Source organism: Oryctolagus cuniculus, chromosome 18 (genome assembly GCF_051225735.1).
Source record: "Oryctolagus cuniculus isolate XC-2025 breed Fujian yellow rabbit chromosome 18, ASM5122573v1, whole genome shotgun sequence".
NCBI classification, from domain to species: domain Eukaryota; kingdom Metazoa; phylum Chordata; class Mammalia; order Lagomorpha; family Leporidae; genus Oryctolagus; species Oryctolagus cuniculus.
Genome location: NC_142884.1, coordinates 11533748 through 11560872, shown reverse-complemented (window position 1 = coordinate 11560872; position 27125 = coordinate 11533748). Strand labels below are relative to the sequence as shown.

The following is a 27125-nucleotide window of genomic DNA, read 5'->3' as shown; positions in this document are numbered from 1 at the left end:
GCAAGGCTCTCCCCGGCACATCTGCCTCAACTCCCAGGCCCTGTCTGCCCAGCCCTCGTGGCCCCAGCCCAGCCAGCAGGCCATGCTGCCAGGAGCCAACGCCTCTTCAGTGCCCACACCAAGTGCTCCAATGAGATGACGGTGATGCCAGGCACCAAGACAGCCAGTGCGAAGGAGTATGCCGGGAGTTTCTGACTGCACCAGGGGCAGGCTGCCAGGCTGCTCTAGAAGGAACCGCATGCCTGGCAACAACTGGATTTTCACTAAGACTGACCCAGTTCTGACTTCCAGACCCACAGGATAACAAATCCGTGTCGCCTCTGTGGGAACGCGTACCGCAGCCATGGAAAACCACACAGGCCGCCGTAACAGAGGCCAAGACTGGCCCGAGAGACATGGCCCCCTGTGGGTGGAGAGCAGGCTCCTCACCGCCTGGCGAGTGGGCCCCCGTCCTGCTCGCGCACTCGGGGACCCGGGGTGAGTTCCACTCCTCCCACCCACCCCAATCACAGCGATGGTGGGGACAGCACAGGGAGATGAGACCCACGGCTTTTTAAAATAACTGCATCCTTTAATGGCAGTAATACAATTATCGGATTAGGAGACCACAGGAGTAAAGGCAGGTGACATGGAAGACAGACGGAGTACAAAAAGGGGGGACAGTCATGCGACGACCATTGTAAAAATACAGTACGTTATATACATATTTGCACCAGCAACTTCAACTCTGAAATACTATTTACACTTTTGTTACAATCCTGGTTAGAGAACAATTTTTCTTTAAAAGCTCGGCCTGATGGCAAAGGAGAATTCGGGGGTAATTCATGTCCCGTGAGGTTGTTAGGCTGAACGTTCCACGAGGAGGGTTCCAGCTTCTACTTATTTCATCCAAAGATTTTGGTTTTAAAAAAGTATTTTTCTTTTACAAAAAAAAAAAAAAAAATCTCAAAGGAAGGGGGAAAAACCCAACACTGCCACACTGTGTATCCTCACTTATCTCATAAACCCACAGCCGCAGCCCAGCCCCGGCCGGCACCGGTGGCTGAAGACCAATCTCACTGATGATTGTAAATGAAACAAAACAAAACAACAGACAGATCAAGCCGCCCCGATCACAGCCCACTGGCTTTTCCACCCCAGCTTCTGGCTCCAGAACCACACAGGTTCTGCTCTCTGCCGGGTGGTGGGTACAGTGCAGGAGCCTCGCTCACCCCCCCTCCCTAGGGAGGTGCCCGCGTCTCCTCGTCACTAGCAGGGAAGAGCCAGTGGGTCAGGAGACGCCTAGCACTTATGAAGGACTCGCGCCTCGCCAGCTCCCTTCAGCTGTCTCCCAGGCCTCGTCCACGGGGATGGCTTCCTCTGCGGCTACGTGGACGGACCTCACTCGGCAGGGTGGCAGCACGAGGGGAGGGACAGCCCGCCACAGACTGCTGCCTTGGGTTCCTGTGTCCCGAGAGGGGTTCTGGTCCCTCTCCTGGAAAGGGAGGGCCCAATGTACACCCGCTCCCCCACTGGCTGCAGCTTCCAGCCCTTTCCTCAGACCCCTTTTTGGGAAGAGTGCACACAGAGAAACATCATGGCACACTCCTGAGCCCGTGCACACCGACACCTTGTGCCCTCCCAAGGTGCCCAGGAAGCAGAGCCAGGAACACTTTGCCCAAGAGCCACCCTGGGCTCCACCCTCAGGACCCTGACCGAGTGGCCACACAACGGATCCTTGAGTTGTCCCAGGAGGCACATAGGGTGCTGTGGCCGCCAAGGTCCAGGAGACCCCTCTGCGGGCAGTAAACGGATGGGACAGGTCAGGATGGGTAATACTGACAGAAAACATGCGCTCTGAGGGCCCCTCACGTGCGTTCTCCTGCTGCGGGCTCCAGAGCGTGGGTCTGGACAGGGTGCAGAGGGCCCCAGGCACGGGCCAGGGAGCACTGTGTCCAGCGTGCTGAGGGCTCTCTGACCCTGCTTCCTCGCAGTCCTGCCTGTCTTGCTTCCAGTTCCTACTGCTCCACAGCATGGAGTGGTGCGCGACCTCAGTGCCTTCTCGGACGACACTGTCCCCTTGCGTGGGTGGCGGGGGTCTCAAGCTTTGCCCAGAAAACCCACCAGACGAGGCCCCCACCTCCAGGGAGGCCTGGCCTGGCACAGCACTGATGGTGGCTCAGGCCTGGGGACCCAGGATGGTTCGCGTACACAAGTGGGTTTTCTTGGTGGGAGGCTAGGAACCCTGCAGCACTGACCAGAACGGAGGATGGTTATATACAATTTATAAGTCTCAAAGGAAGTACTATTTAAAAAAAAAATAAAAGGAAGGGAGGAAAAGAAAAGTCAAAAAAAAAAGGTCACCCAGACCCACCCTCCACCCCCAGGTTCCCAACTGCAGGGTCTGCCCTTGACCATCACTCTGGGATTGGGTGGAGTGGAGAGAATGCTGGCTCCGGCTCAACACTACTGGCAAAAGGGGGAGGCAGTGGGATCAAAGCCTTTGAACACGTCTTTCAGGGACCCTGCGTCCTGCTCTCCCTCGCGGGCTGGGCTGTTGCCTGCAAACGGGCTTCCTGAGCCTGTCTTGGCCGCTGGTTTCACGGTCCCAAAGAGGGTGGGCACGGGCAGGTTGTGCACCCCAGGCTGGGGCGCGGTGCCCTCGGGTGGTGGGGTGACTGTGGTGGCTGTGGGGGCCACGGCCGCCTTGGGCCGGGGCCGGTTGTAACTGTTGTATCTGTCTGTGGCTGTGGCTGCGCCCCCGTCGGCGCCGGCCTTCCCTGTCTCTGGCTGCTCCAGGGCAGATTTGCGGACGAACGGAGGCTCCTTGGCCTTGGAGGCTGAACTTTTGCCGTTGCCCTCAGGGCCCTTGGACTGGGTGCCTGCGTCGGCAGCTGGCTCCGCAGCTTTGCCACCGGAGTTGGGAGTCCTCGGGTCATAGAGGCTGATGCCGCTCAGCACGCTGCTCTGCCCACTGCTGCTGCCCTGACCCAGACCGCCGGCCGCCAGCACACGGGGGTCATAGGGAGCTGTGGCTGGTGGAGAGGACTCCCCGCTGGGGCTGGCGGCCGGGGAGGATGCGTCGGTGGTGGGGCCAGGCTTGGCTGCCCGGGAAGAGGCCGCAGAGTCTGTTGGTTTCTGCAGCCGAGGGTCGGTGGGGGCCTTCCGCACCCGGGGGTCGCTGGGTTTGTCGCTCGGGCCAGGGGCTGCGGAGGGGCCGGTGGCGTTGACAGTCTTGAGGATTCGAGAGAGGAGTTCAAAGTCGGGCAGGCTGGAGCCAGGTGTGCTGGGGTCCGTGGAGGTACCCGGGCGCTGCCGAGCATTGGGGGGGCCCGTGGGGGTGGACCGGTGCAGCCTGGGGTCCAGGGCAGGCATGGACTGCAGGGCAGCGGGCACAGGGGGCACCGCATCCTGCTTGGGGATAGGCAGAGGGATCAGGTCCTCGGGGTTCCAGAGCACAGTGCGGGCGAAGCTGGGCCGGCTCAGGGTCACGTCTTTCTTGATGTGGCTGAACTGCTGCAGCTGCGACCGAGGGTCCCGCAGCGGGTGTCCCGGCAGGGGGTCCAGGGGAATGGTCACAGCCTTCTCCCGCAGTGCCCGCTCCCCTTCCTCTTCCTCTGTGGGGGGTGGCCCAGACCCCTTGGAACTGCTTGGGCCTGCGGGGCTGGAATGCAGGCTGCCCTCAGGCTTGGAGGCCGGCAGAGAGCGAGCAAGTCGAGGGTCGCAGGGCCCCGTGTCCCCCGGGCCGGAGCCTGCAGCAGCCTCGGCGTGACGGCTGAGCCTGGGGTCCCGGCTGAGGCGGGGGTCGGCCAGCCGGCCCCCTGTGGGGTGCCCCTTCTGGAGGCGCGGGCCCCCCAGCCCGCTGCCGCTCGGCTCCCCGACCGCAGGCTGAGGGCGGCTGGACGTCTGCTGCCTGAGGGTCTTGAGGATGGAGGTCATGCTGCTCCCCCCTTCGTCCTCGTCACTCGAGTACCAGTTTCCGGTGTCACCTGAGGAAGAGCAGAGGTGTGACAGGGGTTGAGTGGCCACCACGTCCATACCCGCCCACACAGGTCGCACGGCAGCCCCCTGGGCATGTGGCTCCTCTGCTCTCGCTTCTCAGAACTTCGGCCTTGCCCCTCTCAAGACTCCCCCCGCCCCCAGTGGCAGCCAAGGAGACCCAGGGCACTGGGGCGAGTGGGCACAGGGCCAGGAGGGTCACGGCTGGCATACAGGGGAGCTTTCCTCCCATCACAGGCCCAGGAGGCAGGGGCAGGGCTGAGCGGGGACTTCCCTGCCCCTCCACACTGTCAGGGCTCCAGGCCCCTCTGCAGGTCTCAGCAGCAGCCAGCGCTGACGGCTCTCCCCGGGCAAGGGGCTCACAGATGCTTCCCTCGGGCCCCTCAAAAGGTTACAGTGTCCCAGGGAAGACCAGGCGCTGCGCAACAGCAGTCACCAGCTGTATAGAGGTGGGGCCACGTGGCAGGTCAGACACTGGCCCAGGGAGAACCTTCCTGGCACCAGGGAGGGGCCGCCTGCTGTGTCCCTCTTCTGCTGCGCCCAGTGGCTCCGGGGCTGCGGCCTCCGCTCACCCAGTGCGGGAGCCTCCAGGTGGGCTGCGCGCCGACCCCTGGTCATCACAGGCTGCCTGCAGCGACTGTGTTTTATCTCTTGGCTCCTGAGAGCCTGGTCTTAGGGAAAGGGGCCGTGAGGGTCTCCCCTAAAGGCCCCCGGGAAGGTGCTGGCTCCTGTCTGCTCCAGGGACTAGCCCACCACCCTCCCCAATGGGATCAGGGTCTCCCCAGAGTCCAGACACAGGGCAGCCCTGACTTTCAGGATCCTCAGGGACATGCAGCAGCCCAGCCTGGCTTCCTGGCCCTGGACAGCAAGCCAGCCTGGGAGTCCCCCCTCGCCTGCCCCTGGGAGGACACCTGCCTTCCTCATTCTCCCGGTCCTGCTTGCTGCTCTCAGCCAGCCTCCTCGCTCTCTCCTCCTCCTCCTGCTGCTTCTGCTGGATCCTCAGGTACAGGGCCCTCTGGGCCGAGGGCAGGAAGTCGGGGACACCGGCGCCCGGCTTCGGCCGGCCTGGGGGCCCTCCCTCAGAGAAGCTGTCGGGCTCCACAGGGTGCTCGGGGAAGAGATGCTCCCCAGGCTCCCCCGGCAGCTCTTCGTAGTGCCCGTAGTCCTCTGCGGCAGGGAAGAACCGAGGGTTCACGTCGGGGAGGCCATGAGGCGCCAGCTCCACCTCCACCCCCCCGCCCCTAGCGGGAAAAGACAACCCCTGCAGATGCCAGCTGAGAACATGCAGCCAGTCCTGCCCTGCCCCCCACCCCCACCCCGGGTCAGTGCCTGTGCAGAGCCCGACCCTGGGAGCGGGGGCATGAGGTCCCCAAGGAGGTGACATGTGACAGGCACAAGTGCTCACGAGGCGCAGACAGGACGCTGGGCATGTGTGTGCCAGATGCCAGGAGGGGCTTTGGGCAGAGAGAGGCGGCTCCTCTGGGAAGGAGACTCAGGAGACACAGCTTTCGCTTCCCCATCACACGCTCCTCATCTGTTTCACTGCCTGCCGCAGTGTCATGGTTTCTTTGTAATAATCAGTAAGGAAACACGACGCATCTCACAGGGAGCCGTGCTAAGAGCTCAATCACGGTAAACCAAAACCAGGAGAAAAACACACTGAAAGAACCTATTGTCACTGTGGCCTGACCTCACCCGGAGGCGCCTGCCTGATTCTTCCTCTCCTCCCTCAGTCTCTGAACTCCAGTAACTCCTGTGGCACTGGGCAGGGCTCTCCCCGCAGCAGCTAAGGGAGCTAGCTGAAGGCGAAGGGGCTGCCTGCACTCCTTGAAGGAGCCACTAGGGGCCAGCGCTGCGGCGCAGCGGGTACAGCTGCTGCCTGGGATGTCCGCACCCCTTCACGACCCTTCCTGGGAAAAGCAGGTGAAGAAGGCCCAGGTGTTCGGCCCCTGCCACCCACATGGGAGACCCGGATGAAGTTCCTGGCTCTGGGCTGGCACAGTGTTGACCACTGTGGTCATCTGGGGGTAAACCAGTAGAAGAAGATTTTTTCTCTCTCTTTCAAAGAAAATAAATAAATTTTTAAAAAAGGGGAGGAGTTGGGGCCAGCACTGTGGCGTAGCAGGTAAAGCCACCACCTGCAGTGCCTGCATCCATATGGGTGCCAGTTCAAGTCCCAGCTGCTCCACTTCTGATCCAGCTCTCTGCTGTGGCCTGGGAAAGCAGTAGACGATGGCCCAAGTGCTTGGGCCCCTGCACCCATGTGGGAGACCTGGAAAAAGTTCCTGGCTCCTAGCTTCAGATCGGCACAGCTCTGGCCATTGTGGCCATCTGGGGAATGAACCAGCAGATGGAAGACCCCTCTCTCTCTCTCTCTCTCTGCCTCTCCTCTCTGTGTAACTCTGACTTTCAAGTAAATACATACATCATAAATACATAGATACATCAATAAAAAGGGGGAGGAGCAGCACCGTGGCATAGCGGGCTAAGCCACCGCCTGTAACGCTGCCATCCCATATGGGTTCCAGCCAAGTCCCAGTGCTCCACTCCCGATCCTGTTCCCTGCTAATGTGCCTGAGAAGCCAGGAGAGGATGGCCCAACTTCTCGGGTCTCCACAGCCGCATCAGAGACCTGTATGAAGCTCCTGGCTCTGGCCTGGCCCAGTCCCAGCTGTTGTGGCCATTTGGAGAGTGAACCAGTGGATGGAAGATCTCTCTCTCCCTCCCACTCTGTAACTCTGCCTTTCCAATAAGTAAAATACATCTTAAAAAGAGAAACAAAAACAAACAAACCAAAAAACAAAACCCAAGGAGCTCTAAGACGGTGAGTCTGGCGTCAGGCTGCCTCGGGGAGCACTCTGCACTGGCGGGGACACCTGCAGCGCACAGCACAGGCCTCCAAGCTCCTGAAACTACCCTGTCCGTTACGTTAGATCAGGAGGCTGAGAAATCAGCAGATCTGTGTTTCACTTCGAAAACTACATGAGGGCCGGTGCCGTGGCAGCCATTTGGGGGGTGAACCAACAGAAGGAAGACCTTTCCCTCTGTCTCTGTCTTTCACTGTCTAACAGTATTTGTCAAATAAGAAAGAGACAAAGAAAGGAAGAGAGAGAGAGAGAGAGAGAGAAAGAAAGAGAGAAAGAGAAAGAGAAAGAGAGAGAGAGAGAGAGAGAAGAGAAGAGAAGAGAAGAGAAGAGAAGAGAAGAGAAGAGAAGAGAAGAGAAGAGAGAAGAAAAGAGGGGAGGGGAGGGGAGGGGAGGGGAGGGGAGGGGAGGGAAGGGGAGGGGAGGGGAGGAGAGGAGAGGAGAGGAGAAGAGTATATGAAGCAACCAAGTCAAAGTTCGCCTCTGCTAGCGCCTGAACTTGGCTACAGGAACTTGATGGGAACTGAGGTCACTGACCAAACCAGTCAAGAACCCCTCGTGCAACAGTCACGGAGCCGAGCCTACAGCTGCACAAGCATGAATCTAGTAAAATCCACTACCTGCAAGCTTCAGAGTGGCACTTTTTATGGTGTGGGAGTCATTTCTGATTTTTTTTAAAAAAGGAAGTTAGAGACACTTGCTGCTACAGCTTGACCAGCTCTGGCGTCCGTCCCCCACAGCACTCTGTCACGCGCGTCTGAGGTACGTTTATTAAGGGGAGGGCCCAGGGAACCCCAGCACCTTACTCCCTGTGGTCTGCCTTCCCTACCCTCTGAAGCCCCTGCTCCTTCCTCCAACACCTGCGCCACAGCTCCAAACCCTTCTGGACGCCAAAGCCTCGCATCTGCATCTTCTGCCGGGGTCTCCCTGAGGCCCTCAATCACCCTCTCAAAACTTCGGGGGGGGGGGGGCGCGGGCAGCACTGTGGCGCAGCGTTAGGTTACCGCTTTGCATCTCCCTGGAAGGGCTCTGAGGAGCCCACGCTCCAAGTGGCCAGGGAGGAAGTGCTGCCCCGACACCGGGCACCCCCGCAGGTGTGGCTGCACCAGGGAGCTCTGCCCCCATCAGCACCCTTGAGCCACTCCTGCCTCCCTGCAAGCCTGCCCAGGCCACTCAAGGCCGCCTCGTGGCCGTCGCCTGCTCACTTCTGCCCAAGACAACTCCAGAGCAGCCCAGCTTTCCAGAGCCCCCTCACTCCACTCTGGCCCCATCACTGGCCACCCCAGCATAGTCCCAATTCCTCACAGCAGTGTGGCCACCCTGCACGGCTGCCCAGCAGTCTGATGCATGCTGGACTTCTCTCCTTCGTCTCCCCTTTCCAGGCCACGCAGCTACCTCTGCTTCTCCCAGACAAGCTGGCTGTGCTCAACATGAACCCTGAGCCCTGCACTGCCTCTTTCCTCCCTCTCAGCCACACCCTGCTTCCCAGAGGCCTTTGCTTACCACCCCTGCCAAGGCACCCCTCACCCCATCTTCTAACAACAGCCACTGCTGAAATGAGCTCATTCATTTACTTTCAAATCTCCTGTCTGCTGCCCTCGCACTGAGAGGCAGCTGCCATGGAGGCTGTGGCTCCTCGCTTGCTCTGACCGCTGGCCAGGCCTCAAATCCCCTCTCCCCAGAACGTACACGCTTTCTCCAGTGCTGCATCTGACATTCAAGTCATCAACAATACAAAAGGAAGGAGAATGGCCAGGCATGGGACAGAACGTGGGTCACAGGGTGGACACTGGCACCAGCCAAGAACTGTCTGTAAGGAGGTGGCTTCGGCCAGGGCACCTGACTTGTTCCCAACAGGATCCCACTCCCGGTTCTAGGCACACTGAGCAAAATGTGTGAAAAATCCCCAAGTGATACTGCTGATCAACAGAACGCCCTCCCGCGTAACTGGAACACTCAGCCACCCGAGGGCACACGACGGGACTCAGGTGCCTGCTTTCAGACACCTGCCCCACAGACAAAAACCCCACCCTCCTGAGCCAAGTGGCCCTGGGTAGCCAACCCGGAGCCCTGCATACCTGCGTCCCCAATGAGTCCTGGCTCCATCTCCATGCCCTCTTGCTGCTGGTAGAAGTTCTCATAGAAGTTCTGGGCTGGTGGAATGGGGGGCATCATTCCAGAATGCGGGGAGTCTCCAGGACCATAGGGCATCATCGGGGGGCCGCCGGGGCCCATGGGTGGGCCAGGGTTCATGCCAGGGCCCATCGGCATGTCAGGGTGCATGTCAGGGTGCATGTCGGGGTGCATATCCGGATGCATGTCAGGGTGCATGGGGCCCCCCATTGGCCCTGGAGGTCCCATGTTGGGCCCTGGGCCCATCGGCCCTGGGGGTCCACCAGGTCCAGGGAACCTAGAGGAGGAGGAAACGGTGCCTGTGAGAGCAGCTGCACAGGAAGGGCGGGGCCACATCCTCCAAGGAGAGGGCACGGTTTCCGGACCCAAGGTCACAGGCCTGCACCAGGCCTCCAACAGCTGCAGAGGCAGGCCGGACCGGCCCCGCCAGGCTCCCTGCAGCCCCAGCACTCACCTCACCCCCAGCTTCTCGGCCAGCTGTCCCGTGGGCCGCACCACGATCTCAAACAAGGAGGGGATCTTCTTGTTGTACATGTCCTGCTGCTGCTGCAGCTGCTGCGGGGACAGCGGCTCGTGCACCGGCATGGGCATCGGAGGGGGCCCAGGGGGTGGGGGAGGGGGTGGCGGTGGCGGTGGGGGGCCCCCCTGCATGGGCCTGCCGTTGGGAGAGGTGGGAGCCGGGGGTCCAGGGGGCCGAGGGGGAGTGGGCAGGAGTCCCACGCCAGGGGGCGGCTTGGGCAGGGGGTTGATGCCCTGCTTCTTCAGCTCTTCAACCTCCTTCTCATCCTCAGCGCCCGCCTCTGCGTCGTCAGCCAGCATCTGCAGGACCGAGAGAACGACAGGGTCACCTCCCCGTGAGGGCACAGCAGCAGCAGGTGGGAGCAGACGTCTCCAGCGTTGACAGCTGGATTTCCCGAGGAAAAAGCTGCAAGCACGAGGGCCCCGAGGCCTTTACAGCACTCGGCCGACGACCGAGACTCCTCTCTGCGACAGAAATCTTCACGAGACACAGCTCGACGGCCTCTGCGGGCCCAGCCAGGAAACAGCTCACACAGGCGCCTGGCTCTCACCTCCGCGGGGGGCGCCAGCGCCAAGCAGCCCCACCTCAGGCCTCCATGTGGGCTATGCTCCCCCATCCTGCGGCCCCCACTCTCAACCACAATGCCTGGCTCCCTCTCCAGCCTTAGCTGGAGAGCTGTTGCTCTTAGCCCAACATCAGCCCCTCGAGGCCACCCCACCCCTCAGACTGTCAGCTCTGACACAGGAGGAAGCCAGTGTGAATCCAGACAGGCTGAGCCCAGCGAACTGTGATTAACTGAGAGAACCAGGGGCCCTGCTCACAGCATCCTTCCTCCCCTCCAGGAAGCCTGTGTGCACCTGCACTAAGCCCCGCAGCAGTGCCCACGTTGGGCTGCCGCCCAGCACACACAGACCCGCACACCTCCCTAGTTTCAAGCCTCAGGACTTGGCCACCATACAAGGCCATGGCAGATGCCACCAAGCCTGCAGAGGACTCGCGTCAGGACCTACCCAGTTCCTCTGATCCCGAGCTGCTGCTGAGCCCACAATACGCAGACACAGAAAACTCAAGGGAGAAAAGTCCCCACCCTCCCCCTGTGCTCCCCTGCTGCTCTGCTGGTCCTACACCTCCCTCCCCAGGACCAATGCCCAGTGCCATCCGGCACCATGGCCATGGGCAGAGGTACAGAGGCAGTGGGCAAAGTTTACCAAGCCAAGCGTAGAAGGTCAAGGCAGCTGCTCAGAAATCCTAAGTTTTTGCCTCAAACTGGAAACAACCCAATGGCCTTCAACTGGTAACTGGATAAACCAATTCAGATCATCCACACAGAGCAGTCTACTCAGCAGCAAACAGAAGAGGTGAAAACTCTCCCTACACACACACACTGTTCACTGTTCGCTGTACAGCTCCATCTACACAACATTCCTGAAAAGGCAAAACCACAGGGAGAGAAAACAGATCGGTGGTGCTGGGGCTGCCGGGGGCACTTACATAAGGGGGCACTCCACGATCTGCAGGGGAGGGAGGGAGTTTCCTGTACCAGGACTGGGGCTCAACCTCACAGAACTAAACACAGAGCAGGGAGAATTGTACTGGAACCAGCTGTGCCTCTGTCAGCCTGGCTGCAGGAAAACAGACGTGGGACTGAAGGGCTGCTGGTGCAAGGCCACAGGAGGTGTGTGCATCAGGGAAAAACAAACATGCATGCACGCAGGCACCACCCCAAGCAGAGGGGAAGGTCACTAACAGATGAGGCAGACGGGGCTTCTTGGTGTGCCTGCCACCTACTCGCACATCCACGTCCTCACCAACCTCACCCGCAGGTGAGCGCCCACACCTGGAGAGGACAGCTGGAAACTGCCATTTTAGACAGATGGAAACGTCACCAAGAAGTAGGAAAATAAAACCAAAGCGAAAGGCTGGGGAAAGAAAAAGCAGGCTCTTCAGCTGGGGCCCAGGCCTCAGTGGCCGACGCTGGGACTCGAGGGCTGACAGGAGCTGCAGGCCCCAGCTTGGCTGGCCAAGCTGCAGTCTCTGGACGATGAAGTCTTGCGTCCCTTCCAAGAGGTTACTCTGCGCCTCACGTTCTGCTCCTGATTCTGGTATGGTTTTCCTGGGTAACCTGCATTCTCAACTACACTGAGATCTGACTTTCCATAGGGGATGACACTGATGCCTTTACCATGTTTCTGGAGGAGCAGGCGTTTGGTCTAACAGCTGTTAACAGGGTGGTTAAGACATCGCATTCCCTAACCAGTAACTGGATTCAAGACCTGGCGCTGCTCCTGATTCCAGCTTCCTACTGATGCAGACCCTGGGAGGCAGCAGTGATGGCTCAAGTAATGGAGCCCCTGCACCCACATGGGAGACCCAGAAGAGGCTCTTAGCTCCTGGCTCCTGGCTTTAGATCGGCGCAGCTCCAGTAGTTGCAGCCATTTGGGGAGTGAACCAGTGGATGGAAGATCTCTATCTCTCTGCCTCTCCTTCTTTCTTCTTTCTCTGTGTAACTCTGACTTTCAAATAAATAAATAAATCTTTTTTAAACTTTTATTGAATGAATATAATTTCCAAAGTACAGCTTATGGATTACAATAGCTTCTCCCTCCCCTTAAATAAATCTTTAAAAAAAGAAAAAAATAAAAAAAATAAACCTAAAATGTCTAAAGCCAGAAACTAAACCATGTCACTTTGGTTTCTAACTGGAGTGTCCACAAAGCTGTGCAGTCCTAAACAGTGGCCAGGTGTGGCCAGTGCAAATCAAGAAAGGCTGGAAGCAGAAATGAGCACCAGACGCCAATGACTGACCACCTCCCCGCACACGCACACGCACACAAAAGGAATATGAAACAGCTTAGTTTTTTCATTATTTGCTTCTTGTTGAAATATTTCTGACCAAATAATATCTACCGTTAGGAAATTAACCTCGAGGGAGCCACCATGTGGTGTAGAGGGCGTCCGCTATCAGAGCGCCAGGCCAAGTCCTGGCGGCTCAGCTTCCTAGCCTGCTTCTTGCTAATGTTCCCAGGAAAACAGCAGATGACGGTGGTGGCCCACCAGACACCTGGCAACAGAATGGAGTTCTAGGCCCTCAGCTTTCACCTGGCTCAGCCCAGGCTGTTTCGGGTGTCTGGGGAGTGGACCAGGGGATGGAAGACCTCTTTCTGCTAACGCACACCATGGAAGGCAGCAGGTGGTGACTCAAGTATTTGAGTTCCTGCCACCCACATGGGAGACCCAGATGGGGTTTCTGGCCCCTGGCTTCAGCTTGGCCCAGTCCCAGCTGTGGGGGGCATCTGGGGAGTGAACCACCAGACAGATCTCTGTCACGTTGCCTTTCAAGTAAAAAGGTGTGTTTGTGAATCACCCTTATGTTCCTTTTTAAAAAACCTTATGTTCATTTTTAAAAAAAAAAGTGGCCATCAGGAAACAAGGGGCTTGGTGCGAGTCTATGGACAGCACTAATGAAGAGCACAAACTCTGAGCCTCCAGCAGGGGGCGCGCTCAGCCAGGTTTGTGGGTTTTTTCCGGGGGGGGGGGGGAGTTGTTATTTATTTGAAAGGCAGAGTCACAGAGAGAGAGAGAGAAAGAGAAATCTTCCATCCACCTGTTGACTCTTCAAATGGCTATAATGGATGGAGCTGGGTGGATTCAAAGCCAGGAGCCAGGAGATTCTTCCAGGTCCCACATGTGGGTGCAAGGGCCCTAGCACTCGGGCCATCTTCTGCTTTCCCAGGCCATTAACAGGGAGCTGGATTGAAGGTGGAACAGCTGGGACTTGAATGAGCACCCATACAGGATGTCAGCACCTCAGACGGCGGCTTTACCCACTATGCCACAGTGCCAGCCCCTTATTTATTTAAAAGGCAGAAATAGGAAGGAGAGATTTTCCATCCACTGGTTCACTCTCCAAATGGCTGTAACAGCCAGGGCAGGGCCGGGCTGAAGGCAGGAGCCAAGAGTTCTGGGTCTCTCACATGGGTGCAGGGGCCCGAGCACTTGGGCCATCCTCTGCTGCTTCCCCAGGCGCATCAGCAGGGAGCTGCATCGGAAGTGGAGCAGCCGGGACTCCAACTGGTGCTCATGTGGGCTGCCAGCACTGCAGGCAGAGGCCTAACTCTCTGCGCCACAGCACCAGCCCTCATCTGATCCTTCAACTGTGAAAAGGGCTGCTACTGGTTTCGCCACTGTGCCTACTTCCACAGGAAGTCACTCAGACTCCGGCTACTGACTGACTACATAACCCCAGGGTAGTCAACCCCTCAAGGGACTGGCCAAATTGAGTACTTTTTCCACAGATGTCTGCACAGGGCTCCCTGGACCCCTAAACCTTCATGAGGAGCCCCAGCCACCATTTCTCAGGATGGACTCCTGAAGCTGGGATATTCTGATGTGTCACTTCATTCTTAAAGAATCGCCAACCGGACAGCAGGAAGGCTTCTCTGGAAAGGACCCACTGTCCAGAGGGATCAGGAGTCAGGACAGGCATGAGGGTGCCAGACTCCCTCCTCAGCAAGAACCACACACACAGGGTGAGGGTCCAGTGATGCCTCACCCAAGGGAGTTGCCCCTCCTGAGACCTCCTCCCTAACGAGGGGTCCTGAAGAGCTGGAAAGAAACATTTCCCACCCCCAACACAGAACCCTCCCCTCTCCTGTGGACATACTGGCCGTCTGTACGTGTGGAGACACGCAGGCCTTCCCGTTAGGTAGCTATTCCCCATCACACACACACCAAAAATGGCAACAGCTGCTCTGGCCGGCCGACAGACACCCATGTGACCAGCCCAACTCTCTGCAGAGAGGATCGCAGTCCTGCTTCCTCCTGAGAATGGCCCAGCTCCAGATCAAGCCAGCTGCGAGGCCTGGTCCTCAGGGGCCGGGGGCAGCCCGAATGCCAAGGCAATGGAAGGCGCGCCGCCGGCCCGTCCCCCTGCCGGTACCTTGTCGAGCAGCTCTCGGGTCTCCTCAGTCAGAGGGTCATGGGAGAACATGCAGTCGTCGCCGTTGATGCAGTTCCCAGTTGTGTGGTACAACTTGCACGGGAAGTCCCGTTCACGGCAAATTAAGGCAAATGTTGCATTTCACAGAACCCGCCCGCAGGAAAATCCAACTGCCCTGGCCTTGGAGACGAGGGAAGGGGTGCCCGGAGGTTGGGCAGCAAACAAGTTAGGAGCCAGGTCCAGAGACTCCTGCACAGAGCACATCGTGCTCCTGCCCGCAAGCCTTGGGGACTGGGAATGGGGAAGTCAAAAGCCAAGTTTACAAAGCCAGCTACAAAAACCTGAGACAGGCCAGCTGTGTGCACATGAAGCGGGGACGCAGGGCACGTGCCTCAGTTTAGTCATGACAGGGCAGGAGTGAGGGGTCATGGGGACTGAGGCGCACGGAGAACAGGCCCGAGGAAGCTCAGCCGCTCCTACTGTTGATGAACCAAGCGCGGCCGCGCTCGGAGCTGAGCCATGGCTGCCAAAGGATATCGTGCATGTAGGGGCAGTTCTCAGCTCTGGCGCAAAATCCCGTGATGTAGAACTTGCACAGCTCTCGCTTCTTTGGTAGTTCGATGTCATGGCTAAAATTGCAGTGGTCGCCCTGGAAGAGAAGCCCTTGCAAGGTTAGGCGGTGGTGCGGAGAACCCTTGCCTACTGCTGCGTGCAAAGGGAAGCAGCCTCGGTCACTGCCGGCAGAGGGGCCCATGGCAGAAGCGACTGCCCCTGGAGAAAGCACGCCGGGCCCGGGAAGGGCAGGTCCAGACACCACCACGGAGCAGGTGCCAGCTCCTGGACACCGCACGTGCCCCTCCCTCCCTCCACCCTGCTTCTGCTTTTCTTCTCTCCCTCCCCTCTCTTAGCTACTGTTGGCTTGTTTTTACTGCTCACCTGCTTGTAATCCAGACTCTCATTTCTTGCTAACATAGCCCTGTTTTGTTTGGGAATAATGTGTTTAGCTAAAAACTCTCCATCTCCCAGCCGCCACTGCCAATCCAGCCAATCGGACGTGGTCCAGACTCCAGAGGGCACACTCCAGGAATTAAAAAATCCTCTCACCCATTTTCTTCCCCTGGCCCTTGGGTGGGGGCCACTGTGCAGCGAGGAGGACAGAAGCCAGAATCCCTAATCAATCTATGACAGGGAGCAGGACGAGGACAGGCTACAGGATGAGGGTGCTCCAGGGACTAGCAAGCCTGGCACCAACCCTCTTCTGCCATCACCCCTAGACTCTTGTCTGAACATAAGCACATGTGTGTTGAAGCTGATGATGTTCACTTTTCCTTGTCTGCGAACAAGGCAAACAGCAGCCCTGGGAGGAATCCCTGGCCACCGCCTCCTCGGCCCTCACAGGGCCCATTCAGTCACTGCAAACAGAAAGCAGACGCTGTCCTCTGTTCCCCTTCAACTTTCTACAGAGTCGGTGAGTTATAGCTGATACTTGCCTGTTGCTCTTACGTTTAACAGTGAACGTACACTGAATTCTACGTGCTTCCTTCAGCACTCTGGGCTTGGGGCCAGTGTTGTGGCACAGCGAGTTAGGCTGCTGCTTGCAATGCCTGCATCCCATATGACAATGTGAGTTTAAGTACTGGCTACACTACCTCTAGTCCAGCTTCCCACTAATGCACCTGGGAAGGCAGCAGTGATGGTTCGAATGCTTGGGGCCTCTGCAATCATGTGGGAGACCTGGATAGAGTGCCTGGCTACCGGCTTCAGCTGGCCCAGCCCTGGCTGTTGCAGGCATTTGAAGAGTGAACCAGAAGATGGAAGATCTTTCTCTCCATCTCTAACTCCCTCTCTGCCTTTAAATAAATAAATCTCAAAAACAAACAAACAAAAACACTCAGCACGTCAGTCATTACTGGTCCATCCGTCGGCTCTGACTGCTCTGAAACCCCTGGCTAGTACGACAGTGTGACTGTCCCTTTTCTGTCTGGAGGCTTTAATATGTCCTTCTCCATCAACCTCCATCAGCACATTTGAGGCCATATGGTTTGGTTGAAAATCTTAGACAAAAACGATCCTGCTAAAACCAAAAACATGCACCCGCATCACCTTGCTCTCTTGCTCTAAGTCCTCCCCACTGAGAAGGGAAGTAGACTTTGAGGCAACCCCACACAGGAACCCAACAAACTCAGCACCCATGAGTTCCCCCAAGAACGAGGCCCTCCCTCCCCAACAACCCGGGAGGCCACGTGTCCCCCGCACCCAGCTATGTTAAGTGGTTCCTCACCCATGTGCACCGCCCTTCCACGAAGTACTTGCAGATGACTTTGCCTTTCTTATCGGACTGCTGGTGGGGCTTGTCATGGTCACTCCTCCGGTAGCTTCCGCCACCACCATCCTGTTAGGAACACAGCGGTGTGTGGGGGGGGGGGGCGCGTGAGGAGGGAGGTGGAGACGGGCTCTGAGTGAATGCCCGCAGGGGAAGGGGAGGAGCACTCACAGGGGCGCAACCCAGAGGCTGCGTGCAGGGTGAGGCCCTGGGGTGGGCAGTGCTGGCAGCTGAGGCTCTGAGTCCCACACAGGTGTGCAGGAGCAATCCTCCCCCAAGGAAGAGGCAGGGTTAACCAGACGGGTCACCTAGAACCCCTGGAGCCTGCGGGACTCGTCAGGAGGTGCTGCTAAAGCTGTGGCTTCAAACACAGAGGGTCTCGCTAGCAGGACACCCCCAGGAGAGATGACGACTGAGCAGTCCCTGAGGGAGACTGACGGGAGCAGGGGCAGAGCTGCGGGCTCAGAGGGAAGCGTGGACTCACGCCCATGTCCTCGTCGTAGAAGTCGTCCTCGTCATTCATTCCGCCCTTGTTCATCCCTCCTCGGCTGCCACCTCGTCCACGGCCCCGGCCCATGCCCTTCCCTCGACCGCGGGAACCCCGTCCACGGCCTCGACTTAACCCTGCGGGGAGACAGATGGGTATCAGCCTGCTGCCCTTTCCCCAGACCGCAACCCCCACGAGCACCTCCCCCCAGGGCCCTGCCCACCTCGGCCTCGGCTGTCCTTGGACCTGCGGTACTGGTTCAGCTCCTTGGAGTACTCATCATAATCATCGTCTCCCAGCGGCTCCTCGCTCTCTCCGTACTAGACCATCCACAGGAGAGAGGGCAAGAAGTTTTAACAGAGGAACACACAGTCCCTACCTACACATTCTGCCCCTCTAAAGACCAGACGACCAGCAGACTTGGGACCACCTCAACAGGGGGTGGCTCAAGTCCACTCCGTGGGGCAAATCTTGGACAGTGCGCGTGCACAGCGTCTGCACACACTGACAACAGTGTGGCCACAAAGCAGACGGGCATCTTGTGTGCTTGCGTGGGGCGGTGTCGAGCTAGGTGCCTGACTGTCAAGGCAGGAAGTCTTTCCCCCAAAAAGTCCTGAACCTGCCCCTAGGGACAGGGCCGTTTTCACAGCCTGCCCTCTCAAACACAGAACTTCCTTCCCATCACAACGGCCACCTGTGCTCCCGCTTAGGCTCAGAGGCCCCTTCCACGGCGCGCGCAGCAGAGCCACCGGCCACCCCTCCCCGCAGCAGGACGGCAGAAACCTTACTTCCATCTCGTCATCGTAGAAGTCCTCTTCATCCTCTGGATGGTCTCCCACAGAGCCCCTGCCCCGGCCTCGGCTGCCCCTGCACATGCCTCGGCCTCGCGATCCGCCACGGCTTCCTCGGCCCCTGTAGCCCCTGCCACGGCCTCGGCTGCCTGCACGATAACTCACGGTGAGCCGCAAGGATCCGATCCCAGCAACAAGAGAAGGGGCAGCCCACTTTCACCCTGAAGCCCATCACTTCCTCCTCCTCCTCCTCCTCCACGAAGCCTTTCCAACCGCCCCCGGCAGACAGTCCCCTCCAAGAGGTTCTCATCCTGTGTTCTGGGCACACAGTGGCTATGGCATTCACCACTCTGCCTCACGGGAACTCGCTCACTTAGGGCCACACCGTCCACCACAGCAGCCACCAGACACAGGCCCCATAGACCTGGCTTGGGACCACCAAGATACTCCATCTGTCTGCACACCTGAACGTGGCTGGGCCAAACCAAGAGCTGCTGCGAGTGCAGAGCAGACGGTGGACTTCAAAGACCAGGGGAGGCCGGCGCCACGGCTCACTAGGCTAAGCCTCCGCCTGCGGCACCGGTACTCCGGGTTCTAGTCCCGGTCGGGACGCCAGTTCTGTCCCGGTTGCTCCTCTTCCTGCCCAGCTCTCTGCTGTGGCCCAGGAGTGCAGTGGAGGATGGCCCAAGTGCTTGGGCCCTGCACCCCATGGGAGACCAGGAGAAGCACCTGGCTCCTGGCTTCGGATCAGCGCAGTGCACCGGCCATAGTAGCTATTTGGGTGGTGAACCAATGGAAGGAAGACCTTTCACTCTGTCTCTCTCTCTCACTGTCTAACTCTGTCTGTCCAAAAAAAAAAAAAAAAAAAAAAAGACCAGGGGAGACAGAACACAGGAGATACCTCATTTGTCTTGATTATGTTGAAATAAAATTCTGAGGTGGGTTAATAAAATAACTTGTTAAAAATTAATGTTTATTTTCACTTTTTTTAAACTTGAAAAGCAGGGAGAGAGAAATTTTCCATCCACTAATTCACTTTCCAAATTCCAACAATATCCGGGGTTGGGCCAAGCTAAAGCCAGGAGCCCAGAACCCAAACTAGGTGTCCCAAGTGGGCGGCAGGATCCAAATACTTGAGCCATTGCGCTCCTGCCTCCCAGGGTGCACTTTAGTAGGAAGCTGAAATCAGAAGCAGTCAGGGGCCGGTGCTGTGGCATAGAAGGTTAAGCTTCTGCCTGCAGTGCCGGCATCCCCTATGGGCACTGGTTCAAGACCCGGCTGCTCCACTTCTGATCCAGCTCTCTGCTAATGCACCTGGGAAAGCAGCAGGAGATGGTCTAAGTCCTTGGACCCCTGCACCCATGTGGGCGACCCTGAAAAAACTCCAGGCTTCTGGCTTTGGCCTGTCCCAGCCTTGATCGTTGCAGCCATTTGGGGAGTGAACCAGCAGATGGAAGATCTCTCTCCCCTCCCTCCCTCTCCCCCTCCACCCCCTTTCCCTCTCTCCCTTCTTCTCTTTATTTCTGCCTTTCAAACACATAAATCTTAAAAAAACAAAAAAAAGCAACAGCAGCAGCAGTCAGGACTAGAACCCACGCACTCCAATATGGATACAGGCATCCGAGGCAGGGTCTTGATCACTGCACCAAACACTCAAGCCTCTTATCATTTCTTTATGTGGGAACTTGAAAATGTAAACCAGCAGTGTAGCCTGCATTATTTTCACTGGACAGCACTGGTCTGGGCTCTCCCCAAAGCAGAGGGCCTGGCCCCCGGGGCTGTCCAAGGACTGCTGCAAACTAAACACCTCTGGGCTGGAGGGTTCTGGAAGCCCCTCCCGCTGGGATGCTGGGCTCACCGCACACCCCCCAGCACCAGCACCACCAAGTTTCACAAGCCGCAGGTCAAGGTTCAGAGGTGTGGCAGTTCCAGGGGCTAAAGTCACACACCTTGTCAGGTGACGGGAGCTGAGCAGACAGTGGGTGTTACTCTACTCCAGATAAGAGAGCAACTGTCCCATCTCTTCCCCACAGCTAACCAGGAAATGAATTTTAAAAAATCAGCCCTTGGCCATGCTGGCCTCCTCCCTGCCTCGCCCAGCCCAGCCTGGGACCCTCCTCCCGCTGTCTCTCACATGCCTGACCCCAGCCCCTGCATCACCATGTGCTGCTCCCAGTCCCTCTCTGCATGCTCTTGCAACCCACAAAGCCTGCCTGTCCCTCCCCCTGAACAGGAGGCTCTGGGAGGCCGATGCTGTGGTCTGTGCAGTGGCCACTCTGATGCCCCGGGGGCAGGGCAGGAGGCTCACCTCGGCCCCGGCTGCCGCCCTCCTTGGCGCGCCGGTACTGGTTGAGCTCTTTGGTGAAGTCGTCGTAGTCCTCCTTGCCCGTGTCCTCCTCCTCGTCCCCCTCGTACTCCCCGTACTGCTCGTTCTCATAGTCCTCGTACAGGCCGTAGCCCTTGCTGTCCATCTTGGAGTAGGACTTCTTCGGCAGAGGGGTGGCGTGCGAGGGAGGGTACTGCTGGTGAGACTGGGGCCCAAAGGGATCCAGGAGAGAAGGGTGAGCCAGCCCCATAGACCTGGCTTGGGACCACCAAGATACTCCATCTGTCTGGCTCTCTACTATCCCCGGCCTCCAGTCACTTTAGGGAGCTTCTCCCCCAAGGACTGGAGTGTTTCTCCTCTTCAGAAAGGACGACACACCCCACACTCCCTGATGAACCGAGGGTAAGAGAAGGGAGCATTTTCCAGGGATGAAGAGCAAATACATTTAGGGAATGGGTCTGATAGGCGGGAGGCCTGCTCCTTGGTCAAAATTTCCCCCGGGGGTCCAGCGCTGTGGTATAGTAGGTTAAGTGGTAGAAGATGGCCCAAGCGCTTGGGCCCCTGCACCCACATGGGAGACCCGGAAGAAGCTCCTGGCTTTGGATCAGCCCAACTCCAGCTGTTGCAGCCATTGGGGGAGTGAACCAACAGATGGAAGATTTCTCTCTCTGTCTCTCCCTCTCTTTGTAACTATGCCTCTCAAGTAAATAAATAAAATCTTTATTAAAAATTTTTTTCCTAGGGTCTTAGAATTCAATAACCTGCTTGGGGCCAGACTCAACTACATAGTCTCACATGATGCTTCCCAAAGTGTGCTGGAGCCAAGAGCTGCTGGATGCGTGACACATATCAAAATGGAAGCAAGCAGCAAATTAATGGATAAAAACACTATGGCACATGCAGCAAACGGAGGACTGTTTGCAAAGAAAAGAGATGAGCTATGACGCCACAAAGATAGGAGCCAAACATGCTGAAGGCTAAGAGAAAGAAGCCAGTGTGAAGAGGCTTTGGATGGGGAGACTCCAGCTATGCTATTCTGGAGCAGGCAAACTGGAGACAGTAGCAAGATGGCTGGCTGCCGGGGAGGAGGGATGACACCGCCCAGCAGATGCCCGAGGCAGGGAAGCGCTGCGGCGGCAGCCTGCACTGTGTATCCCTACGCCAGCCATTCCACTCAACACAAACAACTGCAGAAGCCTGATGCAAGTCACGTGACGGAGCCCCAACAAGTAACACCACGCAACTGCAACCACGGCCCCGAGGGTGCAGGCCACCAAACACGTGGGAATGCCTGCTCTAAAGCCACTCTAACAAAGGAAGACCGTTAATTTTTCACACCCATCTTCACTGTAGAACAGCACAAAACAAAATGTGGACAGAGACATGTGTGCTTTAGCAGATCCCAAAATGCCTCAAGCTCTAGTTCACAGCGGAGCACACTGCGTTCCTTGCCTTCCCTGCTCCCTCAGGCTTAGGGTCTGAGCCTCCACAGGAGCTCACTCAGCTGTGGGGTTGGACCATGACAACTACTGCTGATGAGGGCAGTGCTCAGTCACAGGACAGGGGCTAGCAGCCTCAAGAGCCACCAGCGGGGGCCAGGGCTGTGGCTCAGTAGGTTGATCCTCTGCTGCGGCACCGGCATCCCTATGGGCACAGGTTCTAGCCCCGGCTGCTCTTCTTCTGATGCAGCTCTCTGCTATGGCCTGGGAAAGCAGAAGTTGGTCCAAGTGCCTCCTGGCTCCTGATCAGCTCAGCTCTGGCTGGTGTGGCCATTTGGGGAGTGAATCAGTGGATGAAAGACCTTCCTTTTTTTTTTTTTTTTTTTTTTTTTTGCCGGGCAGAGTTAGACAGAGAGAGAGTTATAGACAGTGAGAGAGACAGAGAGAAAAGTCTTCCTTCTGTTGGTTCACTCCCCTAATGGCTGCCACGGCCGGCACTGTGCTGATCTGAAGCCAGGAGCTGGGTATTTCCTCCCAGTCTCCCATGCAGGTACAGGGACCCAAGCACTTGGGCCATCCTCTGTTGCCCTCCCGGGCCACAGCAGAGAGCTGGACTGGAAGAGGAGCAACCAGGACTAGAACCCGATGCCCCAACCGGGACTAGAACCTGGGAAGCCGGTGCCATAGGCTGAGGATTAGCCAAGTGAGCCATGGTGCCCGCTGGAAGACCTTCCTCTCTCTCTTTCTCACTATCTGTAACTCTACCTCTCAAATAAATAAATCTTTAAAAAAAAAAAAAAAAGACCTACTAACCACATTTGACATTTCTTATCAGAACCTAAGAAGCCAAGTTGCCTTTTTTCCTTGCGAGATTTTCTGGGAGAAAAAAAGATGGTATAGAAACTGCACAAAAAAGTTAAACTTGACACTGAGAGACACAAGGGTAAGTATTTAACTTCTGACTCTGCAACACGTGAGAAAATTTCCTCCCACCACCCAATCTTCTTCTCTTGCCAGTGTTCCACGAAAGGTCACGTCTGCACTGGGGAACAGGGGGCGCTCATGGGAGCCCGCCGGCCTCTCCCTGAGACACACTGAGCTCCTCGGCAGAACAGCTAACTGCCTGAGCTCAGATGCCAGCTCCTCCAATTCTGTGCCTGTGTGCAGGATTCAAACCCACAGATCCAGCTCCCAGCAGGGTGGCTGTCCTGGCCCCAGCTCTAGCCCACGTCACTCACCGGTGCATACGGGGGGCTGTACTCCCGGTACTTGCGGTGCCCCTTCTCGCTGGGGCTGAAATCCGAGTCATCTGAGAAGTCCGAGAAGTCATCACTGGAAGAAGCATGGCGCTGCAACGACAGGGAAAGGGATTCAGCGACTCGGCTGGGCCGCCAGCCCCGAGACAAACACTGCTGAGAGGTGCCGGAGGGGCCGTGCGGTCGCTGGCCCTGAAACACCTTCCCTGGGGGCACTCAGTGGCAATGGAGCGTAAGCCCTGACTTTTTAAAGAAAGCTCTTTATCTGACTCAGGGCGGGAGGACTCCACACTGAGTGCCCTCTGGCCGCCAGCACAGGCTCAGCCCCGGGCCAGGCCGGCAGCCAGGCAGCGGCAGCCCCAGCCAACCTTCCCCGACCTACTTTGTGCTTGGATTTCCTCCTCTTCTTCGACCGCCTCTTCTCCTTCTCCCGCTCCTTCTTGCGCTTCCGCTTCAGTCTCCTGTGAGACTTCTCCTCGTCAGAATCGCTGTGGTGCTTCTCCCCCTTCTCCTTGCGGCTTCTCTCCGGCCCTCCAGAGGTGTCCTGCGTCTCCTCAGCCCCGTCATCTTCCAGTTCACCTTCTTCCAACTCACCATCTTCCCTACAAACCCCAAAGCAGTGTGAACACGGGTCTGACAGGAGACCCCCGGGGGTCCTGGGCTGGCCCCCGGAGGAACAGAAGGCCTGACTAGCAGGCGAGAGCTGTGACCCCTGGGAGAGGTCCCGAGAGGCCCCGCAGGCCCTGCCTCCTGTCCCACCTGGCTGAGATGGGGTGGGGGTAAAGTCAGCACTGAAAGGCACTACCACTGATGAGGAGACAGATCTAGGCCAGGACTTCCCAGTGTCCCCTGTGGTGGCGAGCGTGGAACGCCCTGGCAGGGGAGCACAGTGCTCGGGCTGTCGGAGCCTCCAGGACGCCGGGCAGCCCGGGCCACGCAGCTCTGCTCCGCAGAAGCTCCTTTTCCCAGAGACGCCCCCAGAGGTGCCCTGCTGTGAACAGCGGACAGGGGGCCAAGCTTCTGAGTCAAGGGTGCTCCTCTGCTTCCTGGACCTCCCCACAGGCAAGCCTGGGCTTTGGCCATTACGTACTGACCAAAGCCCCAGAGAAGCCACTGGTGCCCAGGTCCCGCGCTGAGCCTGCCTTCTCGCCCACCAGACACCCGTGCCAGCCCCTGCCCCTATCATGGCAGCCTTCCAAACTGAAAGTGCTCTCCAAACACACCAGATGCTGTCACCAGGGCCCTCCTCAGACCCAAATATCTGCGGGGTAGGGCTGGGGGAGCAGGGAGCGGGTTAAGGACGGAGCAGCTGGAAAAGAATCCAGTGTTTGAGCCAAACCCACAGACACAGTTCTCACAAGTACAGGAGTTGGTAAGGGGGAAAAAAAATCTTTCTTCTCATTTTAAAAAATCATCCAAGTTCCTCACGAATGACCACAGAAAGGTTAGTGTGGGAGCGTATCAAGTCCATCTCCATTAACCTGGGCACAAAGAGACCAAAAGCAACATGAAGAGGAAGGTGATGGACCCGGGCCCAAGGCAGCCGCAAAGGGAGCCAACGGCCACGGGAGGCCCTGGCTCAGCAGAGGGCATGCGCCCAAGGTTCTCATGGGCTTTGTGGGAAACAGGCAGTAGAGACCTCCAGGGACCCCTGCCCCTTTGTTGTTCTCAGAGCAACTCCCCAAACATCGGGGAGCCCCTAAGGAGATTTCCCATCGACTCTCCCTCCTAAGTCAAAGGGAATGGGATCTGGCCCATGGATGCCCCAGGGCAGAGGTCAAAGGCAACTTCCCAAATACAGAAAGCAGGACAAGGGGCCAATGCTGTGGCGTAGCAGGTAAAGCCACTGCCTGCAGCACCAGAATCCCATATGAGCACCAATTTGAGACCCGGCTGCTCCTCTTCCGATCCAGCTCTCTGCGATGGCCTGGGAAAGCAGTAGAAGATGGCCCAAGTGCTTGGGCTCCTGCACCCACGTGGGCGACCCAGAAGGCACTTCTGGCTCCTGGCTTTGGATTGGCCCAGCTGCAGCTGTTGCGGCCATTTGGGGAGTGAACCAGCAGATAGGAGACCTCTCTCTCTCTCTCTCTCTCTTTCTCTCTGCCTCTAACTCTGCCTTTCAAATAAATAAATTAATATTAAAAAAAAAAAAAGAACGAACGAAAGAAGGAACAAAAGAAAGCACTTCCTGCCATTCCAAAGGGATCAGGGAGCTGATGATGATGCACACCTGGCGCTGTCTCCGCCTGCGCACTGAGTTGTCCCAGGAGCCCCAGCAAGAGGCAGCAAACCCGGGGTTAGGACAGAGGCAGCATTCCTGCCCAGTGAGGCACCTTCCCGCCCAGCCAGGGCGCGGCCCGCTCCGGCAGGATGGCCTCACCCACAGTAAAGGGCCACCTGACTGGGAAAACTGGTTTCGTCCAGAGGGAGAGGCTGTTAGTCGGCACCATGGCAAACTTCCTGCTGTGCAGACACTGGGGGGTAGTGACGGGGAGTCCCTGATGGGAACACTGTGGGCCGGCCAGGGCTGCCTCAGACAGACATGGGGCAGGAGCTGGGGAGCACCCAGGCTGGCCTTCATGAAGAAAAGCTAAAAAGACTGTCACTGTCCATCCTTCAGTCTGGAAAGCGACCAGCAGACAGGGGCTGATCACCATTCAGGCTACAATCTGTGTGCATCTACTCTGTGCCAGGGATCTGACCGCCTCTTTTCCTGCACCCCTCCTTGAATGAGAGACACAGCAGCCCCCCTGTTCAACAGGGGCACATCGGCTGAGCCTGAGCTGGAAGGAGGCCTCCAGGGCCCCACACCTAACCAACACTCAGCATGGCAGGCAAAGTTCTCGCCCAGGGCCCAGCTGGCCCAGACCAGAGTGTGGGCTGGAGTTGCTCTCCATCTAACACCTGGGATGGGGGACAAAAGACCTTCCAAGAAATTCTGTGAGCCTTAAGCAGCATCTGGAATGGCTCTAGAACAAGGGTGGGGAACGGACGGAGAAACAGTTTGGTCTGGCCCTGCCAAGGGAACCACACGCAGGACTTGATAATTTTGTGTGGCCTGCAATGATACTATAAATATCCACATGGCCCTTGGCAGAGAAAAGCTTCCCCAGCCCACTAAAGAAAGCGCTTTCATTCCGAAGGACGAGGCAGGCTGGCCCTGGGACCCACCCACAGACAGCAGCCACATTCTCAAGCCCAGCAGCCCTGGCACCCTGGACTGGGAAGCACCAGCCCCACAGCGACAACAGGGCAGTGGACACTTGCAACTTTGTTTCCCTGCACTGGGAGAGGTGATTCCGAAAGGGCCCCTGGGACCTGAGCCATGCCCCTCATGACATGACACAGGTACCCACACACACACCTAAATGGCCTGCATGAATGCAAGACTGAATGTAACTGTTTTCTTCAGACTCTTGCACAGAAGGAAAACAGAAAAGCCAACTAGGAGAGCCAGTGGAAACCACGAGGGCCACGCAGCAGCCTCCACAGGACAGCAGCCAGCAAAGCCCATGTGAGAGTGGGATCAGACACCCAGGGAGGGCGCCTAACAGACCATGACACAATCCCCCAAGAAGAGCAGGAAGCCCCACCACGCTGAGCCTTTCAATCTGGACTTGCCAGGCCCTCTCGAGACAAGCATTCACAAGAAAAGCCCGCGGCACTGGCCTGCGCAGGGTGGCTTCGTCCCCAGAGCCATGGGGACAGGAACCAGCCGCACTGGGAGATGCACGTGGAACTGGCCCCAGGAGGACACGGGCAGAGGCCTAGAGTCAGCCCAGGCTCATGCCTCCTGGAGGACACAGCTGCAGGTGCTGAAGCGTCCACATTCAGAGCAGGCTGCTCCTCTCTCAGTCAACACTGCATCTCGAGGCCCGTTCCTGGAAATGCCCGCAGGGGCAGCCTCACGGAGCCTAGAGCATGTCTGGGGCACCACGCTTCCTTCTGCAAGCCAAGCAGCTTAACCAGCTCTGCCCTCCCCCTACAGTGTGCACCACCCTAAGCCTTGGTCTCCTCATCTGTAGAATGGGACAACAGCAGTACCTAGTTCAGGGAACGTGAGCGCCAA

At 57.8% G+C, this 27125-nt stretch overlaps 1 protein-coding gene across 1 annotated transcript in view; it reads right to left on the bottom strand.

The window, feature by feature from the left end:
* Nucleotides 1-561: 561 nt before the first annotated feature.
* Nucleotides 562-27125, bottom strand: part of ZC3H4 (zinc finger CCCH-type containing 4) — a 40155-nt gene continuing 13591 nt past the window's right edge. The window contains exons 3-15 of the mRNA XM_070062052.2: nucleotides 23439-23658; nucleotides 23039-23149; nucleotides 20344-20566; nucleotides 18033-18184; nucleotides 17468-17564; nucleotides 17242-17381; nucleotides 16716-16826; nucleotides 14972-15083; nucleotides 14435-14544; nucleotides 9430-9794; nucleotides 8921-9252; nucleotides 4894-5145; nucleotides 562-3968 (exon numbers count right to left, since the gene is read on the bottom strand). Of these exons, the coding sequence (XP_069918153.1) occupies nucleotides 2446-3968; nucleotides 4894-5145; nucleotides 8921-9252; nucleotides 9430-9794; nucleotides 14435-14544; nucleotides 14972-15083; nucleotides 16716-16826; nucleotides 17242-17381; nucleotides 17468-17564; nucleotides 18033-18184; nucleotides 20344-20566; nucleotides 23039-23149; nucleotides 23439-23658 (3748 nt within the window). The 3' untranslated portion in view covers nucleotides 562-2445. The remainder of the gene's footprint in view (nucleotides 3969-4893; nucleotides 5146-8920; nucleotides 9253-9429; nucleotides 9795-14434; nucleotides 14545-14971; nucleotides 15084-16715; nucleotides 16827-17241; nucleotides 17382-17467; nucleotides 17565-18032; nucleotides 18185-20343; nucleotides 20567-23038; nucleotides 23150-23438; nucleotides 23659-27125) is intronic.